The sequence below is a fragment of the Spermophilus citellus genome, assembly GCF_964194105.1.
Source record: "Spermophilus citellus genome assembly, chromosome: 11".
Taxonomy (NCBI): Eukaryota; Metazoa; Chordata; class Mammalia; order Rodentia; family Sciuridae; genus Spermophilus; species Spermophilus citellus.
Window position 1 is genome coordinate 127,847,121 of NC_138192.1, and position 17,336 is coordinate 127,864,456.

The 17,336-nt window shown below is 43.9% G+C and overlaps 1 protein-coding gene across 1 annotated transcript; it reads left to right on the forward strand.

Annotated features, from left to right (window-relative positions):
* Window positions 1-1,413: 1,413 nt before the first annotated feature.
* LOC308630677 (olfactory receptor 11H7-like) lies at window positions 1,414-16,767 on the forward strand. The gene is made up of 2 exons (XM_081261063.1): window positions 1,414-1,583; window positions 14,583-16,767. The coding sequence occupies exon 2, from the start codon at window positions 14,606-14,608 to the stop codon at window positions 15,518-15,520; it is 915 nt and encodes a 304-aa protein (XP_081117189.1). The 5' UTR covers window positions 1,414-1,583; window positions 14,583-14,605; the 3' UTR covers window positions 15,521-16,767.
* Window positions 16,768-17,336: the final 569 nt, after the last annotated feature.

Here is a 17,336-nt window from a genome sequence, read left to right on the forward strand (position 1 = left end):
TTGCTATGCAATTTTCTTTGTATTATGCAGTGTGTGTGTGTGTGTGTAAAAATGGGGCGATGCATTTTTATAAAAATATCTACCAGAAGCATTTAGTATGCATTCAGTTACAAGGATTGAAAACTCATTTTAACCTGGCTTCAAAAAACAAGAAAATTAGTTGGTTCGCATAACTAGAAAGTCCAGAAGTAAGACAGATTTCAGCGTTAGCTTAATTTGGTAGCTCAGAAAGTTTTTTAAGGACCTGATTTCTCTTTATATCTCTTTTTGGCCTTCTAGAGCTTCTTTTCCATTCGAAATCTGCTTAGTTTTGTGGTGACAAAATGGCGGGTGATAACATCCAGGACCATGTACTCCAGACCCAGAGGAGGAGTCCTGGATCTCCCTCGGATTGGCTCATCTTGACTTGTGCCTCTTAAGGCCGAGTATGGATTGGCTTAGGTCTGGGTTAGATGCTTGTCCCTAAAACAAACACTTTAAGAGCAGGATCTTAAGTTGGGGGTGGAGATGGAATGGGTTCCAACACAATTACTGGACGTTCCCCAGTGGAAAGATGTTGAGGACCTCAATCACCTCAGACCACCCATCCCCAAGGAAAAGACAGAAGGTGTACATCACAGTGATCATATTATACATTTTTTTTATAAAAAATAAATTATTTGAACAACTTCAAAGAGAAATGAAGGCTCTAAATATGACCCAAGGCTAGCATATAAGACTTGCTATGTAATTAGCAGTTTGAGGAATTTAAAGCAGACATGTTGGCAAACAGGAAATAAGAATTTTTCAGAATCAACTGCCTTTCCCTTGCCTCTGTTGTGAAATTTCAGTGGCTTCTACAGTAATTGGAGATTTTTTTTTTTTTTTTTTTTTTTTTTTTTGTGGTGCTGGGGATGGAACCCAGGGCCTTGTTCATGCTAGGCAAGTGCTCTACCACTGAGCTACAGTCCTAGCCCTTGATCAGAGATCTTTGAAGGCTAGTTCCTGCTGGTCAGAGATGGGGTGTGTTCCTGTAATCCCAGGTACTCAGGAGCTGAGGCTGGAGGATTGGAATTTGGAGGCTGGCCTGGGCAATTTAGGGAGACCCTGTCTCAAACTAAAAAACTAAAAAAGGCTGGGGGTATAGGGCACCCCTGGTTTCAATCCCTGGTACCATAAGAAAACAAAAACAAACAAATCTAAATGGGCCCAAAGACCAGAGGAATGCAGGACATGGGTGCCCCTTTACCGAGGGACCCTGCATGCAGAAGTGAAGCCTGTGGCTCTGATTCCTCCACTTCCTTTTTAGACAAAGGGTCTGAACTTTCTTTCAGGAAGTGGCTACCAGAGTTCCTGGCTTTCTTAGCCAACCAGCAGCTCTACACACAGCTGTATGTAGTGTGGCCCAGGCAGTAGGCACTGAGGAGGGGACTCTTGGGTCTGAAGGCTCAGGGTCCTGGGTGAAAGGGGTTCATTGCTGCTAGAGTTTGGGTTTTGGAAGTTTTGCCTGGGATTTCGAAGAGAATCCTGTCATTTTCCCACATATTTTTTTCCTGGAAAAGAGAACTTGCACTGGCAGGAAAGACCTCCACTGGTGAATTAAGGTAAGAACATCTTGCATCAGGCTGGGCACTGCGCGCCCACTTTGACTTCTGCTTAACATTGACTTTCAGCTCTGCATTTCCATAAACTTGACCTTGTCCCTTGGGAGTTAGACCACTATGGTGATGAGCAATGGCCTGGCACTATTGTCCTTAGGAGAGGTTTTCTTACAAAAAGAACAGAATTGCCCCAGGTTGGACTAAGGCACTCTGGTCTCAGTAGAAAATACAAGTGGGGGAGGAAATGAGGGCGGAAGGTAGATGTTGGATGGTCTTGAAGGAACCGTTCAGTGTCTCTCCTGGTAATGTCGTTGCCCTACAAGAATATAAACTTTGAAAAAAAAAATAAAAAAAAAAGAATATAAACTTTGGGAGTGAGGCCTTCTCTTGTTCAGTGTTGCATCCACAGTGTCTAAAACAGTCGGAGATGCTCAACATGACTGAATGAGCCAGGGGCCAGCTCCTGGATGGACGAGTCTTTCATGTTTTTGAAGTCAGTGTCCTAAGGGAAGTCTTCTCTGACCATTCTAGGAAGATTAGAGTCCCTTTTCTGAGTTTTCATAGCACTTTAAAGAATATTTTGCCTTGTATCTGTATTCCCTGAGAGTCGGTGAACTCTGCAAACGTGGTGATTCTGCCTCACTTTTTCCGTTTACCCACCGGCACTTTGTGCTGTGCCCGATGCATAGTAGGTGCCCATTGAATAAAATCGTATTGCTGTGGCAGGGCTGTAACTATTTCTTGTCTTGAGGAATAGACTTATCAAGTGGATCGGACTATGATAAGGACCCCTTGGCTTCTTCGATGTTAGTGATGCATTAGCAAGTTCTTGCTCTTGGCCTTTTGTGGATTTTAAGGGAACAACCATCTTTCAATTTTCAGTTGTTATTCTAATACTCTCTAAACTGTTTGAACCCACAAAATGTGCTGAGTGATCTCATGTCTTACGCTCTGGGATCATCAGCTGCCTCCTGATTTTAAGTAAAGAGGCAACTGAGTCCTCACAGCAAACCATCTGTAAGTCTTGGGCAGGGTTTGTTATTTCCAGGAGCCTCCCTGAGACTCGACACTGCTCTGGGGCTATGGATTTTGACAGCTTTGATCACACAAGCTGAAGCCCCCATTCTTGACCTGCTACTTATCTTTTACAAAAAAAAAAAAAGGGTCCTCAGTCCACATACTCTTTGTTGGGGTCCAGGCGGGAATTAGCGTTGTCACCCTAATGACTACTCTGAAAGAGCAAATGACCTATGTGATTTCCAGTCCTGGATCATTCAGAAGTCATAGTCAATGTTTCGAGACCAGCAGTCCCCAAATCAAGACACAGACTAAATGGAAAACATATAAAGTCAGGGCAGGATAAAAGTCTGTATCAAATGTAGATACTCAAGTTAGTTCAAATTGTTAATAATAACAACCAGAGGATGACAGTGTGAGCCTGATTCTTAGGTAGAATTTGCAACTGCCAATTTTCTCTCTCTCTCTCTCTCTCTCTCTCTCTTTTGTTAATTTATGTGAAACTGAGCCCATGGATGAGGGTGGCCAAAGAGTTGGTGAAAAGGAAGGTGGGAACTTTATGGCTATACTGGAAGGTTCCTCGAGTACTGGAGCAACTCTCACTACGTGGGAGGGACACAGCCCTGCCTTTATTGGATCCACATCGTGGGATTTATGTGTGCCAGCCATTATCCCTTATCTGAGGTCCACCTTCCCCTCCCAGGGGGCCTTGCATCATGCACCTGTGTTGTCACCTGAATCTGCTCAGTTGTACTGCATGTGAGAATCCCTACGATGATAGACTGGTCATCTGTTCTGTGATGGGGTAGCCTCTCCATACCCTGCATCCTGACGAATTTAAGCCTGTTCGTCATTTGGATCCAGACATGATGTTAGGATCAAGATCTAGCTGACTGTACTCTTCAAACACTTGTGTGTCCTTCAGTTAGGTTCAATTAGGTTCTTTCTGCATCATTTTCCTCCTGCAAAAGTGCAAATTGCAAAAATGCAAATTGTAAAAATGGCATTATAAACAATAAATATATTTTTATTTGGTAAGTCCATTAAATAAAAAATAAATAAACATAGTGGTCATATGTCAGTCTGACTTTATCACATTTGCTCTCATTTCCTAGGCAGGCTTTGGCACAGTTACAGGCTCCAGAGGGTTTCTACCTGCTCTGTCTTCCTCCAATAGCCTCACTAGACATCCTGGGCCCTGGGTTTTTTCAGCAGGGTTCTTTTGCTATGACTGAGCTGACTAGGATCCATCCAACATCTCCTGTCTGGGCTTTCATGCAAGAGAAGGAAGAGTTCCTCCTCCAGATCCTCTTCTTGGGAAAAAGAAATGAACTCACCTTTCTCCAACCAAAGCATTGCCGTTTTCATACATTTTCTCCAACTTAAAAAATAGGAAATCGGTCTGTTTTTGCCTTTTCTCTTATAAACTGCCCCAGAGTTTATTTCTGTTCCCCATTCTTAAATCAATGAAGTAAAGTTTTTCGAGGGCAGTGGGCTCATCTTTTTTTTTTTTTAAAAGAGAGAGAGAGAGAGAGAGAGAGAGAGGGAGGGAGGGAATTTTTTTTTAATATTTATTTTTTAGTTTTCGGCGGACACAACATCTTTGTTTGTATGTGGTGCTGAGGATCGAACCCGGGTGCACGCATGCCAGGCGAGCGCGCTACCTACCGCTTGAGCCATATCCCCAGCCCAGTGGGCTCATTTATTCATCTCTGCTGGCTCAGTATTTAGCACAGTGACCGACCCATGGTAGGTGCTCATTGAATGAATAAATGAGCAAATGAGTGGATGAGTGGGCAAGGATTGTATACAGAGAAAATGGGGTATGGGCAGGAATTGAAGAATTCCTCTGACTCAATGATTTGTACATTCAAAAATGATTTAATGATAGACAACTGGTGTTTACAAAGTTAGTAATATTCTGTGTCATCAATACTGAGAATATAAGTTCCATTAGAAAAATACAAACTATATTTACAAATTGCAAAAATGACATTAAAAACAATAAATAAATTTTTATTTGGGAAGTCCATTAAATAAAAAAAAAATTAATATAATGATTGAACTTTAAGAAAATCATGGGGAAAGTATGAAACAGCTATTTGCTCTCCACACATGATTTAGAATTCTATGCTAATTCTAAAAGGCAAATATAAATACTAATGAAAATAACAAAAACTTTAATAACTTGGAACGAATAGATTTTGCTATGGAAAAATGCAAGTCCATCAGCATGGTAATAGAATTTGCTATGGCGGATGGGCTTATGTCTCTGCCAAAGTAATTATAAATATATAGGCCTCTTACAACTGGGAGAAATTGATTATACAGTAATTAGGTAACAGTTCACATTCATAATCTATTATGTGCTAAAAGTGCTCAGAGAAGGCCAAAGGTTAAGTTATTCCCTGGATTTTCAGTTTCAATTTTAGTATTTATTTAAAATTATATAGTATTTAGATCTAAAGAGCCAACTTTACACAGCACATACTATCAAGTATATTATATACTAAGTAAAGAAACCTAATAAAGATAAAAGTATTCAACCAAGCCATTCATATTACATGTACATTTCAAAACTAAGGGATTTCTTTCTCATCTGCAAAACTAATCACAGGATATAAAAATCGCTAGTAAGAATAGCTATAATTAAGTTATATTTTGATTTAGAGAAACAGAATTATGTCTGACGGTTAACAATAATCCCAACTGCTAGATCAGAGAGAGTTAAAGAGCTTCATGGAATCTGCTGATTTCAGCTTTGCTAAGACTTGCACCAATGAAACACCTGGTTTATGGCTAAAGCTGGGTGTGTTCTGCAGAGACAGACAGGGTTTGTCTTATTGCTTTAGGTGGGGCTGCTGTCTTAACTGTGCAATGAATGAAAATGACTGACTTGAAGAGGGGATTGGCAACCAGCAAAGCAAAGCTCACCATGTTGGCTACTATGTGCTGTGTTATAGGCTTTAATAATGCCAAGGTCCTACACAAACAAATTAACTTTTAACCAGCTTAAAACTTGCCAGGATGCAGCATTAAAATAACATCAGCATATTTCAAAGTAAATACTACAAGATGAACTCCAGAGACAAACCAATAGCCCAAAGGCAACATCTTGTCTGCTTCTGGAACATAGTATTAGTAATGAATCACATGCTCAGTAATGTACAGATGTTGTTTATTCTTTGTAGCTTATTGACATCACAGGGACCTTTGACATCTGGGAGAGAGGGAAGAAGGGAGAAAGATCAGAAAACTCATAGGATTCAGGATTGGTCAAACTGTGATGTCACAGTTACTGTGGTGGCTCTAGCGTTTCAATCTAAGCTGGGGGCACTTGGTAATTGAAATCCACTAACTGATTGAATAGTTATCTGTTGAGATGTCTACTAGTTCCTTGTCCTGTCTCATGCCAATCATAAGAGAACTCTTATGATTTTATTTCAGGATAATATATATATATATATATATATATATATATATATAGAGAGAGAGAGAGAGAGAGAGAGAGAGAGAGAAGTTGGACAGAATGCCTTTATTTATTTATTTTTTTACTTATTTTTATGTGGTGTTGCAGATCGAACCCAGTGCCTCACACATGCTAGGCAAGCGCTCTACCACTGAGTCCCAGCCACAGCCCTCAGAATACTGTAATTTCTCATAAATTCATTACTTAGGTTTTAATTGAGATTCATGAAATATGTGAATTTTCATATATGCTGCTATTATAGTACGTGTTGCACAGTCTTTTTCTGAAATCCTGGAAGGACTCCTACATCTTATTTTTATTTACATAATCGGTACATATAGAAAAGACTGAAATATGTCATTAGATTGTATCCTTTGTTCTTAAAGATATCATTGTTAGTAATAAGTTATAACCACTTATCATTATTTAAATTATAAGATGAAGAAATGCCATCACCATTGCTATCTGCTTTTAAAGATATTTCTTTATGCTCTAGGTTTGGTAAAGATGCATGTTCATGTTGCTTTTAGAGATGTGTGTTTAAATGTAAGTATTTTAGAGAAAGAAAACATTCTATTAAAGCCAGGGGCTGACTCTTTAGAATAACCAATCTCAGGAGCCCTTTGAAGAATGTCTGAAGATCGAAATTTTGGTTGGAAAAAAGTGGAGGAGGAAGCTGGAGAATTTCCCTCCATGTGAAGAAGGCAGGTTGAGACTTAGGGTTAATTCCCTGGGAGACTTTCATCAGAGGAACGTGTAATTTTCCTGTCCTCAGAAGTGAGAATACCTAAGGAGGCTTTGTGATTTCACCCAGGCCTCATGTCACCCTGTGAGCTGCCTCTGGATGACTGACACTCACAGCTGATATTTAGTAAATGTTTCTTCTCGATGTCGAGGGCCTGATGCTCAGCAATCACCCATTCCCTCCCTTCCTTCCTGCTCTTTTTGAGACGAATAACAGAGAAGATTGTCTAAGCTTTGTGGACTGAAATGATTTTCAAAATACCAAAGAAGGGAGGTCCTAGAACAGAGCAAAACATAAGGAGAGGTCCTTAAAGAGAGGGGGGTGCGTTTATTGTGGGGAGGAGGCGGTCTGATCCTCAGGGGAGGTGGTGAACGTCCGGAAGCGTCTGCTTCTCTTTCTTGACTTTCTGCCAGCAGCCAATGAGCACATGACATCGTTTCTGTACTTCCCGGTCAGCTCATGGGTTCTGCCCGTCAGCAGTAACTCAGACATGGGCTCTGACCTTGGTGGCAGACATGGCTTAATGGACCCTAACCACCAAGAAGTAAAAGACCTCCTCCATCTCTGAGGTCACAGTCTTTGTTTCTACAGAATTCCACACGTGGGTCCTGAGAGGGGTCTAGCTGGACCCAGGGGAAACCATTCTCAGCCACCCAGACCCAGATGGCAGCTGGCAGCCTCCTCTTCCTGCTGTAGCCCTGTGCTTGGGCTGCATAACAAAAGTGGCTTAGACTGGGTGGCTTAGACTCCTCAGGGTTTGGGGGTTAGAAATGCAACCTAAGGTGTCCTCTAAGGTATCTCCCCTTGGCTTGCAGGTGGCCTCCACCTTCCTGTCCCTTTACATGGTCTTTTCTCTCTGTGTATGACATCCTGATGTCTGTCTCGACCTCCTCTTAGGACCCAAGGAAACCAGTCAGATTGGATCAGGGACCATTAATAGAATCATTTTACCTTATTGACCTCTTTAAAGGTCCTATCACTAAATACAGTCACATTCTGAGGTCCTGAGGTTTAGGACTTCAACAGAGGAGCTTTAGGGGGACGATACTCTGTCTATGACACCTGCTCAATAACCCAGGATTTTTTCACATACCCAACCTTGGTGCTGTTGGGGGAAAAAAATGCTAAACAAACAACAAGAGCAAAACATGGCCTCAGACACCAGAAGGGCGGGGGTTGAAGTGAGGGTTCACCATCAACCCGCAGCTCCCTCCCTGAATGTTCTACAGTCACCTTCTCCCGTGAGGCAGGGATGAAAACATGACCTGCTCCCCACCTCTGCAGCCTGTTGGGAGGACCGCATGGAGCATGCGTGGGGCCCTTAGATGTTGGCCTGGTGCACCTGGCCCACGGGCTTAGAGAGGGGCACCCAGGCTTGGACTCCCTGGTCCAGATTCTGGAATCATGATCTCGAGCTCATTGTCCTTGGCCAAGTTACTTCTTCCTCCATTCCCCAATTTTCTGAATAGTGGGAATATGGTAGTATTGACTTCATAGGCTTTTTGCATGGATTAAAGAGATTGGCACCTCCTAAGCCATCTTGTAGGACAGTCAACCACACTGTCCTCGGGCATATTGTGCATCTGTCATTGCCCTTCTCTTTTGCTCCCTTCCAGTCTAGTCCCGTTGTCCCCTTGGATTTTGTTTGAAGTGGGGTGTCTGTTCATCAGGGTCACCTTGTGGACCCTCCAAGGTGAGAGAAGTGGAAAATCCTCTCAGCTCAGTGACCCAGAGCCCAAGATCTAGAGCCCAAGGTAGTGATTGCCCTCCAATCTGTCTTGCTCACCCAAAGTCCTAGCATGCTCCTGCTGCTGACCAGGAGGGCATAGGATGGGGAGCTGCGTGGACCCCCACAGTTCATAGTCTCCTGGAAACTGGGCTCAGAGCATGTCCTCCTGGGGGAGCCATTAGCACCATCTTTACATACTGATATAGAACCAAAGACCAATCAAATGAGAGTAGGCAAAGACTATTTCCTCTGAGCTCATGTTCTGGCAGAGACTCAGGGGCCAGCAGAGGAGTGAGAAAGCTTTATAGTGGGAAAAGGGGAGGCTTCAGGTGTGCCCTGAGCTGAGGCTGCTGGCAGGGGGAAGCTGCGGATAAGCTAAATAGGAGAGGGACAGCTGACGTGATTGGTTAGGGGCATATTTGACTTTCCCTCTTTGGTCCTAGGTGTGTTATGTTTTTAGAACCCAAAGATAAAAAAATGCAGGACAGAAGTTAGGAAAAGTGCCAGCGAGTGATCAAGTCTTGGCTGTTTGGGGCCAATTTTTACAGGCTTTATTCTTTGGCTTCCTGGTTGTCATTACAGCAGTCTGACTTCCTGCGAGCCTGACTGCTCAGGCTGGCTTCCTGGTCTGGTGACCGGACATAAGAGGTTGGTTTCCTGGGTTGGTTGCTGCAGATTGTAGGTCAGAGTTTTATTTTTATATATGGCCTGGTCATTTCTCCTTATATTCTCTCTGTCCCCAAGGGAAGCATGTTGTGTTCAGGGTTTGCCCTGAGCAAGGCTCTTAAGGAGGCCATCTGGTGTGCTTTGTCACCTGCCACAGGACTTTTGCAGAGAGTGGGGGTGGCTGGCTCTGATTTGGTCAGGGTGCTTGGAGATAATAACGTAATTCTTTGCTGAGGTCTCTTGGCTCCTGTGTCTATCTCAAAGTGGAAACCAAAGTAATATTTTGGGTTAGAAGGAAGTTGTTGTTCCCCATTTTAGAATTTCAGAAGGCAGCTCTAAGAACTGTCTCTAAATGGAGTTAATATGTAGAAAGGGGAACTAATTATATGGCCTTGGCTGTCCCAAGTTCCTGGTATGCAAATATACTTCTGAGAAGAATGGATTTGGAGACGGGGAGATTCTGGGTGTATGATTCTAAAGAAATTCCTGATCTTCCTGAGGTCTCATAAATAAATTAAGGGAAATAAAGCCTGCTTTCATTTATTATGCAGATTTCCAACCCTCTTGAAATTCATATATATGAAAAGTATTTAAGCCACTTCCTGTGGTTCAAGGGTCCACTGTGCAAATTTCCTTTTTGCTGGGCCACATGCTCTGCAGTCAGGGTTCATGTCCAATACCACCCTGGGCAGACGGCACTTTGTCCTAGCTCTTCACCTCTGGTGGGCATCACAATAGTTACCATTTTATCTTCACTTGTATCTAAGTACTTCAAAATCTGATAGTAAGAAGTGTGAATCTACAAGCTTCCTTTTTCTTTTGTTATTAGTGCATTACAGTTATACATAATTGTTGGGTTTGTTTTCACAAGATCATGTATGCATGGAATCTGGTTTATTCCATTTCAGTCCCCAACCCCTCACCCCCATTTTTTCTCTTCATTCCTCTTTCCCACTATTCTCCTTCTTCTACTTCTGTCTGAAGGAAATTTGGTTATTTTTGATGGGTGCTTTATAAATCCACATAAGGGCAGAATTCACTGTGGTGTATTTGTACATGCACATCGTGTAATTTTGTTGATTTCATTCCACATTTCCTTCCCTTTCCTGTCCTTCTCTATCTCATTCTTCTATACCACTGACCTTCCCTATGCCTTTGTGATATCCAACCCTGCTCCCATTTCCCCTTATTTTACTCAGCTTCCCCTTATGAGAGAAAACATTTGACTCTGGATTTTCCGAGTTTGGCTTATTTCACTTAGCATGGTATTCTCCAATTCCATCCACTTACTGGAAAATTCCATAATTTACTTTTTTAAAAAAAATTTTTTTTCATTGGTTATACATGACAGTAGAATGCATTTTGACTGTTATACATATATGGAGTATAATTTCCCAATCTTCTGGTTGTACATGATATGGAATTACATTGGTCCTGTATTCATATATGTATAAAGGAATGTAATCTCCTATTCATGCTACTATCTTTCCTATTCCTATTCTCTCTCCATTCCCTTCATTCCCTTATGTTTAATACAAAGTATTTTTATTCTTCCTTACCCCCCCCCCCACCTTATTGTGAGTTAGCAGCCACATATCAAAGAGAACATCCGGCCCTTGGTTTGGGGGGATTGGCTTATTTCACTTAACACGATATTCTCCAGTTGCATCCATTTACCAACAAATGCCATCCATAATTTCATTTTTTTTATAGCTGAGTAAAACTCCATTGTGTATAAGTTCTGTATTTTTTTAGTCCATTTATCTATTGGTGGGCATTTGGGCTAGTTCCATAAATTGACTATTGTGAATTGCACTACCTAAAAGTATTGACATGGCTGTATCATTACAGTATACTAATTTTAGTTATTTTGGATAAATACTGGGGAGTGGCATATCTGGGTCATATGGTGGTTCCATTCCTAGGTTTTTGAGGAATCTCCATACTTCTTTCCAAAGTGGTTGAACTAATTTGCAGTACCACCAGCAATGTAAGAGTGTATCCTCTCCCCACATCCTCCCCAGCATTTGTTATTATTTGTATTCTCGACAACTGGCAAGGCTACTTCTTACTCACAAAATAAGTTTAAACCCTTGGAGTGGTATGGAGGTCCTCCAAGTCTGGTCCTGAGTGCCCTGAACAAACCTGCTCTCCAATAAATCCCAGCTAATACTCATGCCTGCAGCATCAGGTAGGGTTCACCTTGGCTCTCACTGTTTCTCTTTGCCTGCAATCAGCATCTCTCCTCTTCCTCCCCACCTCACTCCTGCCCTGTTTCATGTTAGTTCTAATCCTTAAAAGACCTCATTTCTTCCAGGAAGCCTTCTCTGACTTCTTCGGACCACAGCGCTCACTTATTTTCTCACAATACTTCCAAAGCACACCTGGCTTTCTTGCTCATTTGGTGAATAAGTAAAACTAAACAAGTTCTTGGTGAGAGTTATCTAATTAAACCGTAATCTGCATTATCCACTAAACAATGAGTTCAGGTGTCAGAGACTCTTACTGCCTTATACCCTCACTGATCAGGAATATGCATTATATGTCTCAGTGCTCAATGGAGGTTGGTTGAGAACAAGAGCAAAACAATGTGTCCCGTGGGCTAGGGAGTCAGCAATTAAGGAGGAAGCGTTTGATGAGAGCAGATGTGCAGTCTTCTGTTTAATATCGAGGGGTTCTCATGTAAGATTTTCATTGAAAATCTACCACTAAAAGAAGCTTGACAATCAATGACTTTGAGAATTTCGTGACCTTTTACAATTTCTATTCCTCTCTGTAGAACTGGAGAGTATAGAAAATAAATGCCTGGGGTTTATAAGCAAAATCCATCCGCTCTGGAAAGATTCTCCATAAAAGGCGACAACAATGCCGCAGTCTGGCTGGGCACAATTCAGGAGCCACTTGCCAAAAGAAACTAACTTTATTTTTAGAACTACAAACACCAAACAAAACAGCTCCTCAGGAAAAAACCCTCAGAGCCCAACTGCCACCACTGGCTTCCACAAGCCTCTCACCCACACAAGCCTCACCACCTCCCACAATCCTCCTGCTCTTGAGGCTGATTGGCTGGGTCCCGTGGGCGGAGCCAAAGAAGTCCCCCAATGAGCAGCTCCGTGGTCTGAAAGGGCAGGGAAACAGCCCAATGAACATCACCCGCAGAGGAGCCAATCAGCTAGATGTTGCTGGGGCCGCTGTGAGCCAATCATCAGCTTTGCAGTCTCAAGGGCGGGGAAACAGCCCAATGAACATCACTGCAGAAGAGCCAATCAGCTAGATGTTGCTGAGGCCGCTGTGAACCAATCATCAGCCGGCAGCTGGAAGTTTGCTGGCAGCTGGAAGTTTGCTGGGGCCCCTTTGGCTGTGGCTCTCAACAAACACAATATCCAGCAAAAAGGAACGAGGTCTTCAGAGGGAGATTTCTTGCGGAGCTGGGTAGCATTTAGGTGCTCAGGAAGGTGGAGTAGTGACATCGCCATTGTGATAAGTCCTTTGGGAAATCAATCTGCTCTACCTCTTCTGGGCCTGTTTGTTCTACTTTGAAGTCTAGAGGACAGAATAAAGTGACAAAAACCCATCTAACTAGCTCAAATAACAGAGGGATGTGTTAAAGTCTTAGAGCCCATAGAGGGAAAATGAGGATATCTCCATGAAATCAGAAGTTCAGCAGAGAATGCTTGGCCCCTCGTCTACATGAGCTTCTGTGGCCTCTGGGGCTTCATAGCCTCATTTATCTCTGTCCTCTCCTCCCTCTCTCTCTGTCTCAGTCTCTTCTGCTTGCTCATACTACAACTTAACTAGGAGGCTAGCTACTTAACATCATTCTTTGTGTGCCTTGGGTCAGATTTTTAAGAGATAGACTCTGATCGACTCAGTGCAATCTACAGAATGATTTTCAGTTGATGTTGTAGGTCATGGGAAAGGAGTGGGGCAACCAGGGCCACAGGGTACATTGCCCTGGATGGGGTACAGGTGGGCAGGTGACAGCTGCTATCTCCTCGACAGGCTTCACAGCTACAATGGTGATAGGGAGTTCAAGGGTCCCCAGCTATCACCCAGTCTGCCATTCATTGCTGTGTGTGCTTGAGAAGGTTTATTGAGGCTACTGTGTCTGCTTTGTCATTTGGCAGCAATCCCATGATTCCAGCACTTTCCTGGACCTGCAGTCTATTGGCTTCCTAAAAATAGAAACAATATTCCTACCTGTGGAGTCTAGCTGGCAAAGGACATGGGTATAGGAGAACCTGAGAAGGCACTCATTTGGTCTTGCATTTGACATGAGCTTCCTCGTAGTGGTCGAGAGGGCCAGTCCTGGCATGGGGGTCCGAAATCCAAACTCTGGCTCCAGTATGCAAAAGCCATGTGGCCTTGAGGAGGTGTGCTAGTCAACCTTCTATCACTGTAACGAACACCTGAGGTGGTCCACTGATGAGGAGAAGGGGCTTACTTTGGCTTACAGTTTTGGAGGTTCCAGTCCATAGTTGCTGGCCCCACTGCTTTGGGGCAGATGGCAAGGCAGCACATCGTGGACTGAGCAGTAGCACAGGGACACTGCTCACCTCCAGGCCAGGAAGCAAAAGAGGGTCAGGAGGGGGCCTAGAGTTCTGTATCCCCTTCAAGGCCACGTCCCTGGTGACGAAAGCTCTCCCACTAGGCCCCAACATCTCCCAGTAGTGCCATCCTGGGGACTAAGTCTTTAACACTTAAGCATTTGGGAGACATTCAAGATCCAAACCATAATTCTTAGCCCTTCTAAGTCTTTTTCATTTCATTTGTGAAAAGTGCATTTTAAAACTACTTGCTGAGAATTAAAACAAACTGGGGGTCCTGAGGAATATGCTCTGAGATAGGTTTTAACTCCTGGGGAGAGTCCAGCAAATATCACCCTGATCGCCATCATTACTGTTCATCTCCCTTTCGTGGAAGGCCCTGAATGAATGACTCCTCCACGGTCCTCACAGCTCTTGCCCCCACCTCTTCCCCAGACCTTGGCAGGCCCTAGGTGTTAACATGGGCTTAGTGGTTAATCAATTGACTTGATAATATGCTTTAGGCTCTTACTTCAAGAAGCTCTTACAATCCAAGAAAGAAAAAGATGCATAAAGAATCAGACTGCTGACCTGAATTGGAGCAATCTGCTGGGTGCTCAGAACACATCTTTCAAACCTCCTTTTAGTATGATTTGCTTACGTGCCCCTCCCTCAACCAAATAGACGACTTCTGAGGATTTCTCCTATTTCACTGATCCATATCAATACTATCTAAAATTGTCTTCCTCTATCCCAAGGGATGTGCATCTATTCCTCGAGAAGGGAAAGCTGAGAGTCACAAGAGCAGCTTCAGCACAGAGTCACTTATTCTTGTCCCTTTCTCCTCCAGGAGCTGAGCCAGCCCCAAAGATCATGAACGTGTCTTCTGAGCATTGCAACATATCAGATTGGCTGAGGCTGGAAGCATCGGTGAAGGCCTCTGTGTATTTGGTTGCTTTCTCCTTCGCCACATTCATCACCATCGTCATTGTCACCATAGTGTCACAGGATCGGAAACTGAGGAAAGAGGTCCGGCACATCCTCCTCTGCCACCATCTGCTGTGCATCTCCTCCTACTGTGGCCTGGGGGTTGTTTTCCAAGGAATGCGGGCCCTGCTGGCCCACAGCCCGCGGCTAATCTGCTGGGTGGTGTTTGGGGTGCAGCTAAGTGTTGGAGAAGGGATTCTCTTCACTCTGGCCTTGATGGCTCTCAACACTTACCTGGCGATTTGCTGGCCACTGAAATCTCTGTCCTTTGTGGGTTCAGTTAAGTACAGGATTCTGGCAGGAACTTGGACGACCATAATACTCAAGAATGTCTGCTTATTCCTCATCGAGGTCACTAACTTAGCCCCCATTGCTGTTTTTAAATTGGAACCCCTATGCCCTGTGACCTTGAATAGCATTCCTGCCAGAGCCATAGGCTTGGTTTTCCTGTTCCTTCCTTTATCTGTCATTCTTCTAAGTTACTCTCTGATCTATCGAGAAGGGAAACGAGCCGGCCATTTTAACAGGTCCAACCTCAAAGCGAGGAAAACAGTTCTTATTCATTTAGTGCAGATAAGTTTACACGTATTGCCAACTCTGATCATCTTGGGTTTAGGCAAGAGGTGTGGGGTGTCTTTCTTTGCTCTAAATCTGGTGCTTTTTGGTGTCTTTGCATTTGCCCAGTGTTTTAACCCGCTGGTCTACGGGCTTCAGAACACAGAACTGCGGAGCAGGTTGCACCACGAGCTGTGCTGTCGCCTGGGCTCTGGTCACACGAGGAGCAGCAGAGGGCCGGTCTAGCAAAACTCCGCCACTTTGAATGGATAACTCCAATGCTAAGAGACACATCAGCAAGGGCCAGGACCTGCCTTTGACTCAACCCCAAATGGGTATCTTTATTTGGTTATGAAAGTACCTGAGTCAACCAAAATGATGTTTTGCCGCCACATATAATGAACTGGCCTCTGTGAAATCATCTTCGTGTCTTTAATTTTAAACTGAGATCAACATCTCTCACAGCCTGCCCTACTGGTAATCCAGGCCTATGGGGTGGTTCTGAGGGAGACGGAGAAGGGCTTAGGCAGCCACGGCAAGATGTCAAGTGAGGAGGTCAGGGGCAGGGCCAGAACAGGAGCAGGGAGAGGGTCTTCTGACAAGGCCAACTTCCTGCTTGATGAAAGTACTCACGGACACAAGCAGGGGACCCAATAGAAACACTAAGACAGACATGGGGACAGAGGGAGCACCAAAGAAATGAAAGGAAATGAATGTGGGGAAGTGTGGATGGGGGAGGGGATAAGGAAAGGAGGAAATTCCAGAGACCATGAAAGAACAGGCCAAACTCCCCACTGGATTCTCAGCTCTGGGGCCCCATCTCTCTGGAGAAGTCCGTTTCTGTATCTCTGTTGCTTTTGCAACAAACCTACTTCTTGCTTGCTATCTCTGTCCTGTTCTTCCCTTCTTTGCTGAACAGAGACAACCCACCCAGCACCCCTAGATGGTAACGGTTCTATAGTCAACAGTCTCATTCTCCTCTGCTCTGCCATGATCTGTAGCTACCTCATGATCCAGAATGGCTGTTAGTGTGTCTATCATGACACTCACACTCCAGCCAATAAGAAGGAAGCAGGGGCAAAGAAGGGATTGAATCTTCCTTCTCACGACACTTTCTAGGAGTTACACAAAACATCACCTTGCTTCTAACTGCCCCAGACTTGGTCAAATGGCTACACCTGGCCTTAACAAAGGCTGGGAATAAGCTTCAGTTGGGAAGCAGCATCCCCAGCTAAAAACTGGGGTTCTTTATACCATGAAAGGAGGGAAGAAGATATTGGAAGGCCAAGTTGTTTCAAGGACCATTTTCCTCCCAACCAAAAAAAAAAAAAAAAAAGACAATGGAGGGGTTATGATCACCACAAATAGCCTGCACTTCAATATTATATATAAACAGAGTTAAGTCTTCAGGACCCCAGGAAGCTTCCCTTGCTTTATGTTAACAGTTCTCGAAAAACAAGAACATCGAAACGGCTTAAACATGGGGGCCAATTCAGAACTTAATTCTAAGCAAGTCTGAGGTGGGGGCATGAAATAAATTCTTTCACAGAAGTTTGCGTGTGTGTTTCTGTGTTTTTTCAGAGGATTCATTTCAGAATTGGTCAGGATTCAGTTCTAGAGACAGGAATCATCATTCTTGGTATTTTAAGCAAAAGGACTCGACCCAGGACTCAGAAGCTTAACAAAGCCCCTGGAAGGACCTGAGGAGCAGAAGTCAGGGGCCAGTGATTGATGTCAAGGGTGAACCTCTGCCGTGGGGTCTGGAGACCGTACAGCCGCTGCCACCATGGTCCCCGCTACCTCCAGACCCCACATCTTTGTGACCTGACTTTCCAGAAGGAACGAGATGGTCCCCGTCTCCTTCTGCTTCTACATGTCACACGACTGTCTCTTACTGGTGTCACCTGGCTGGCTCTGGAGCCCTAGAAGCAAGGAGTCTGGAAAATGCAGTTCCTGGTTTCACAGATTGGGTGGTGCAGGAGGTCACCACCAAAGGGGAGGGAAATGAGGGCAAAAGGAGCCGCTCACAGGAGCCCCCTTACTACTGAGTTTTGTTTACAGG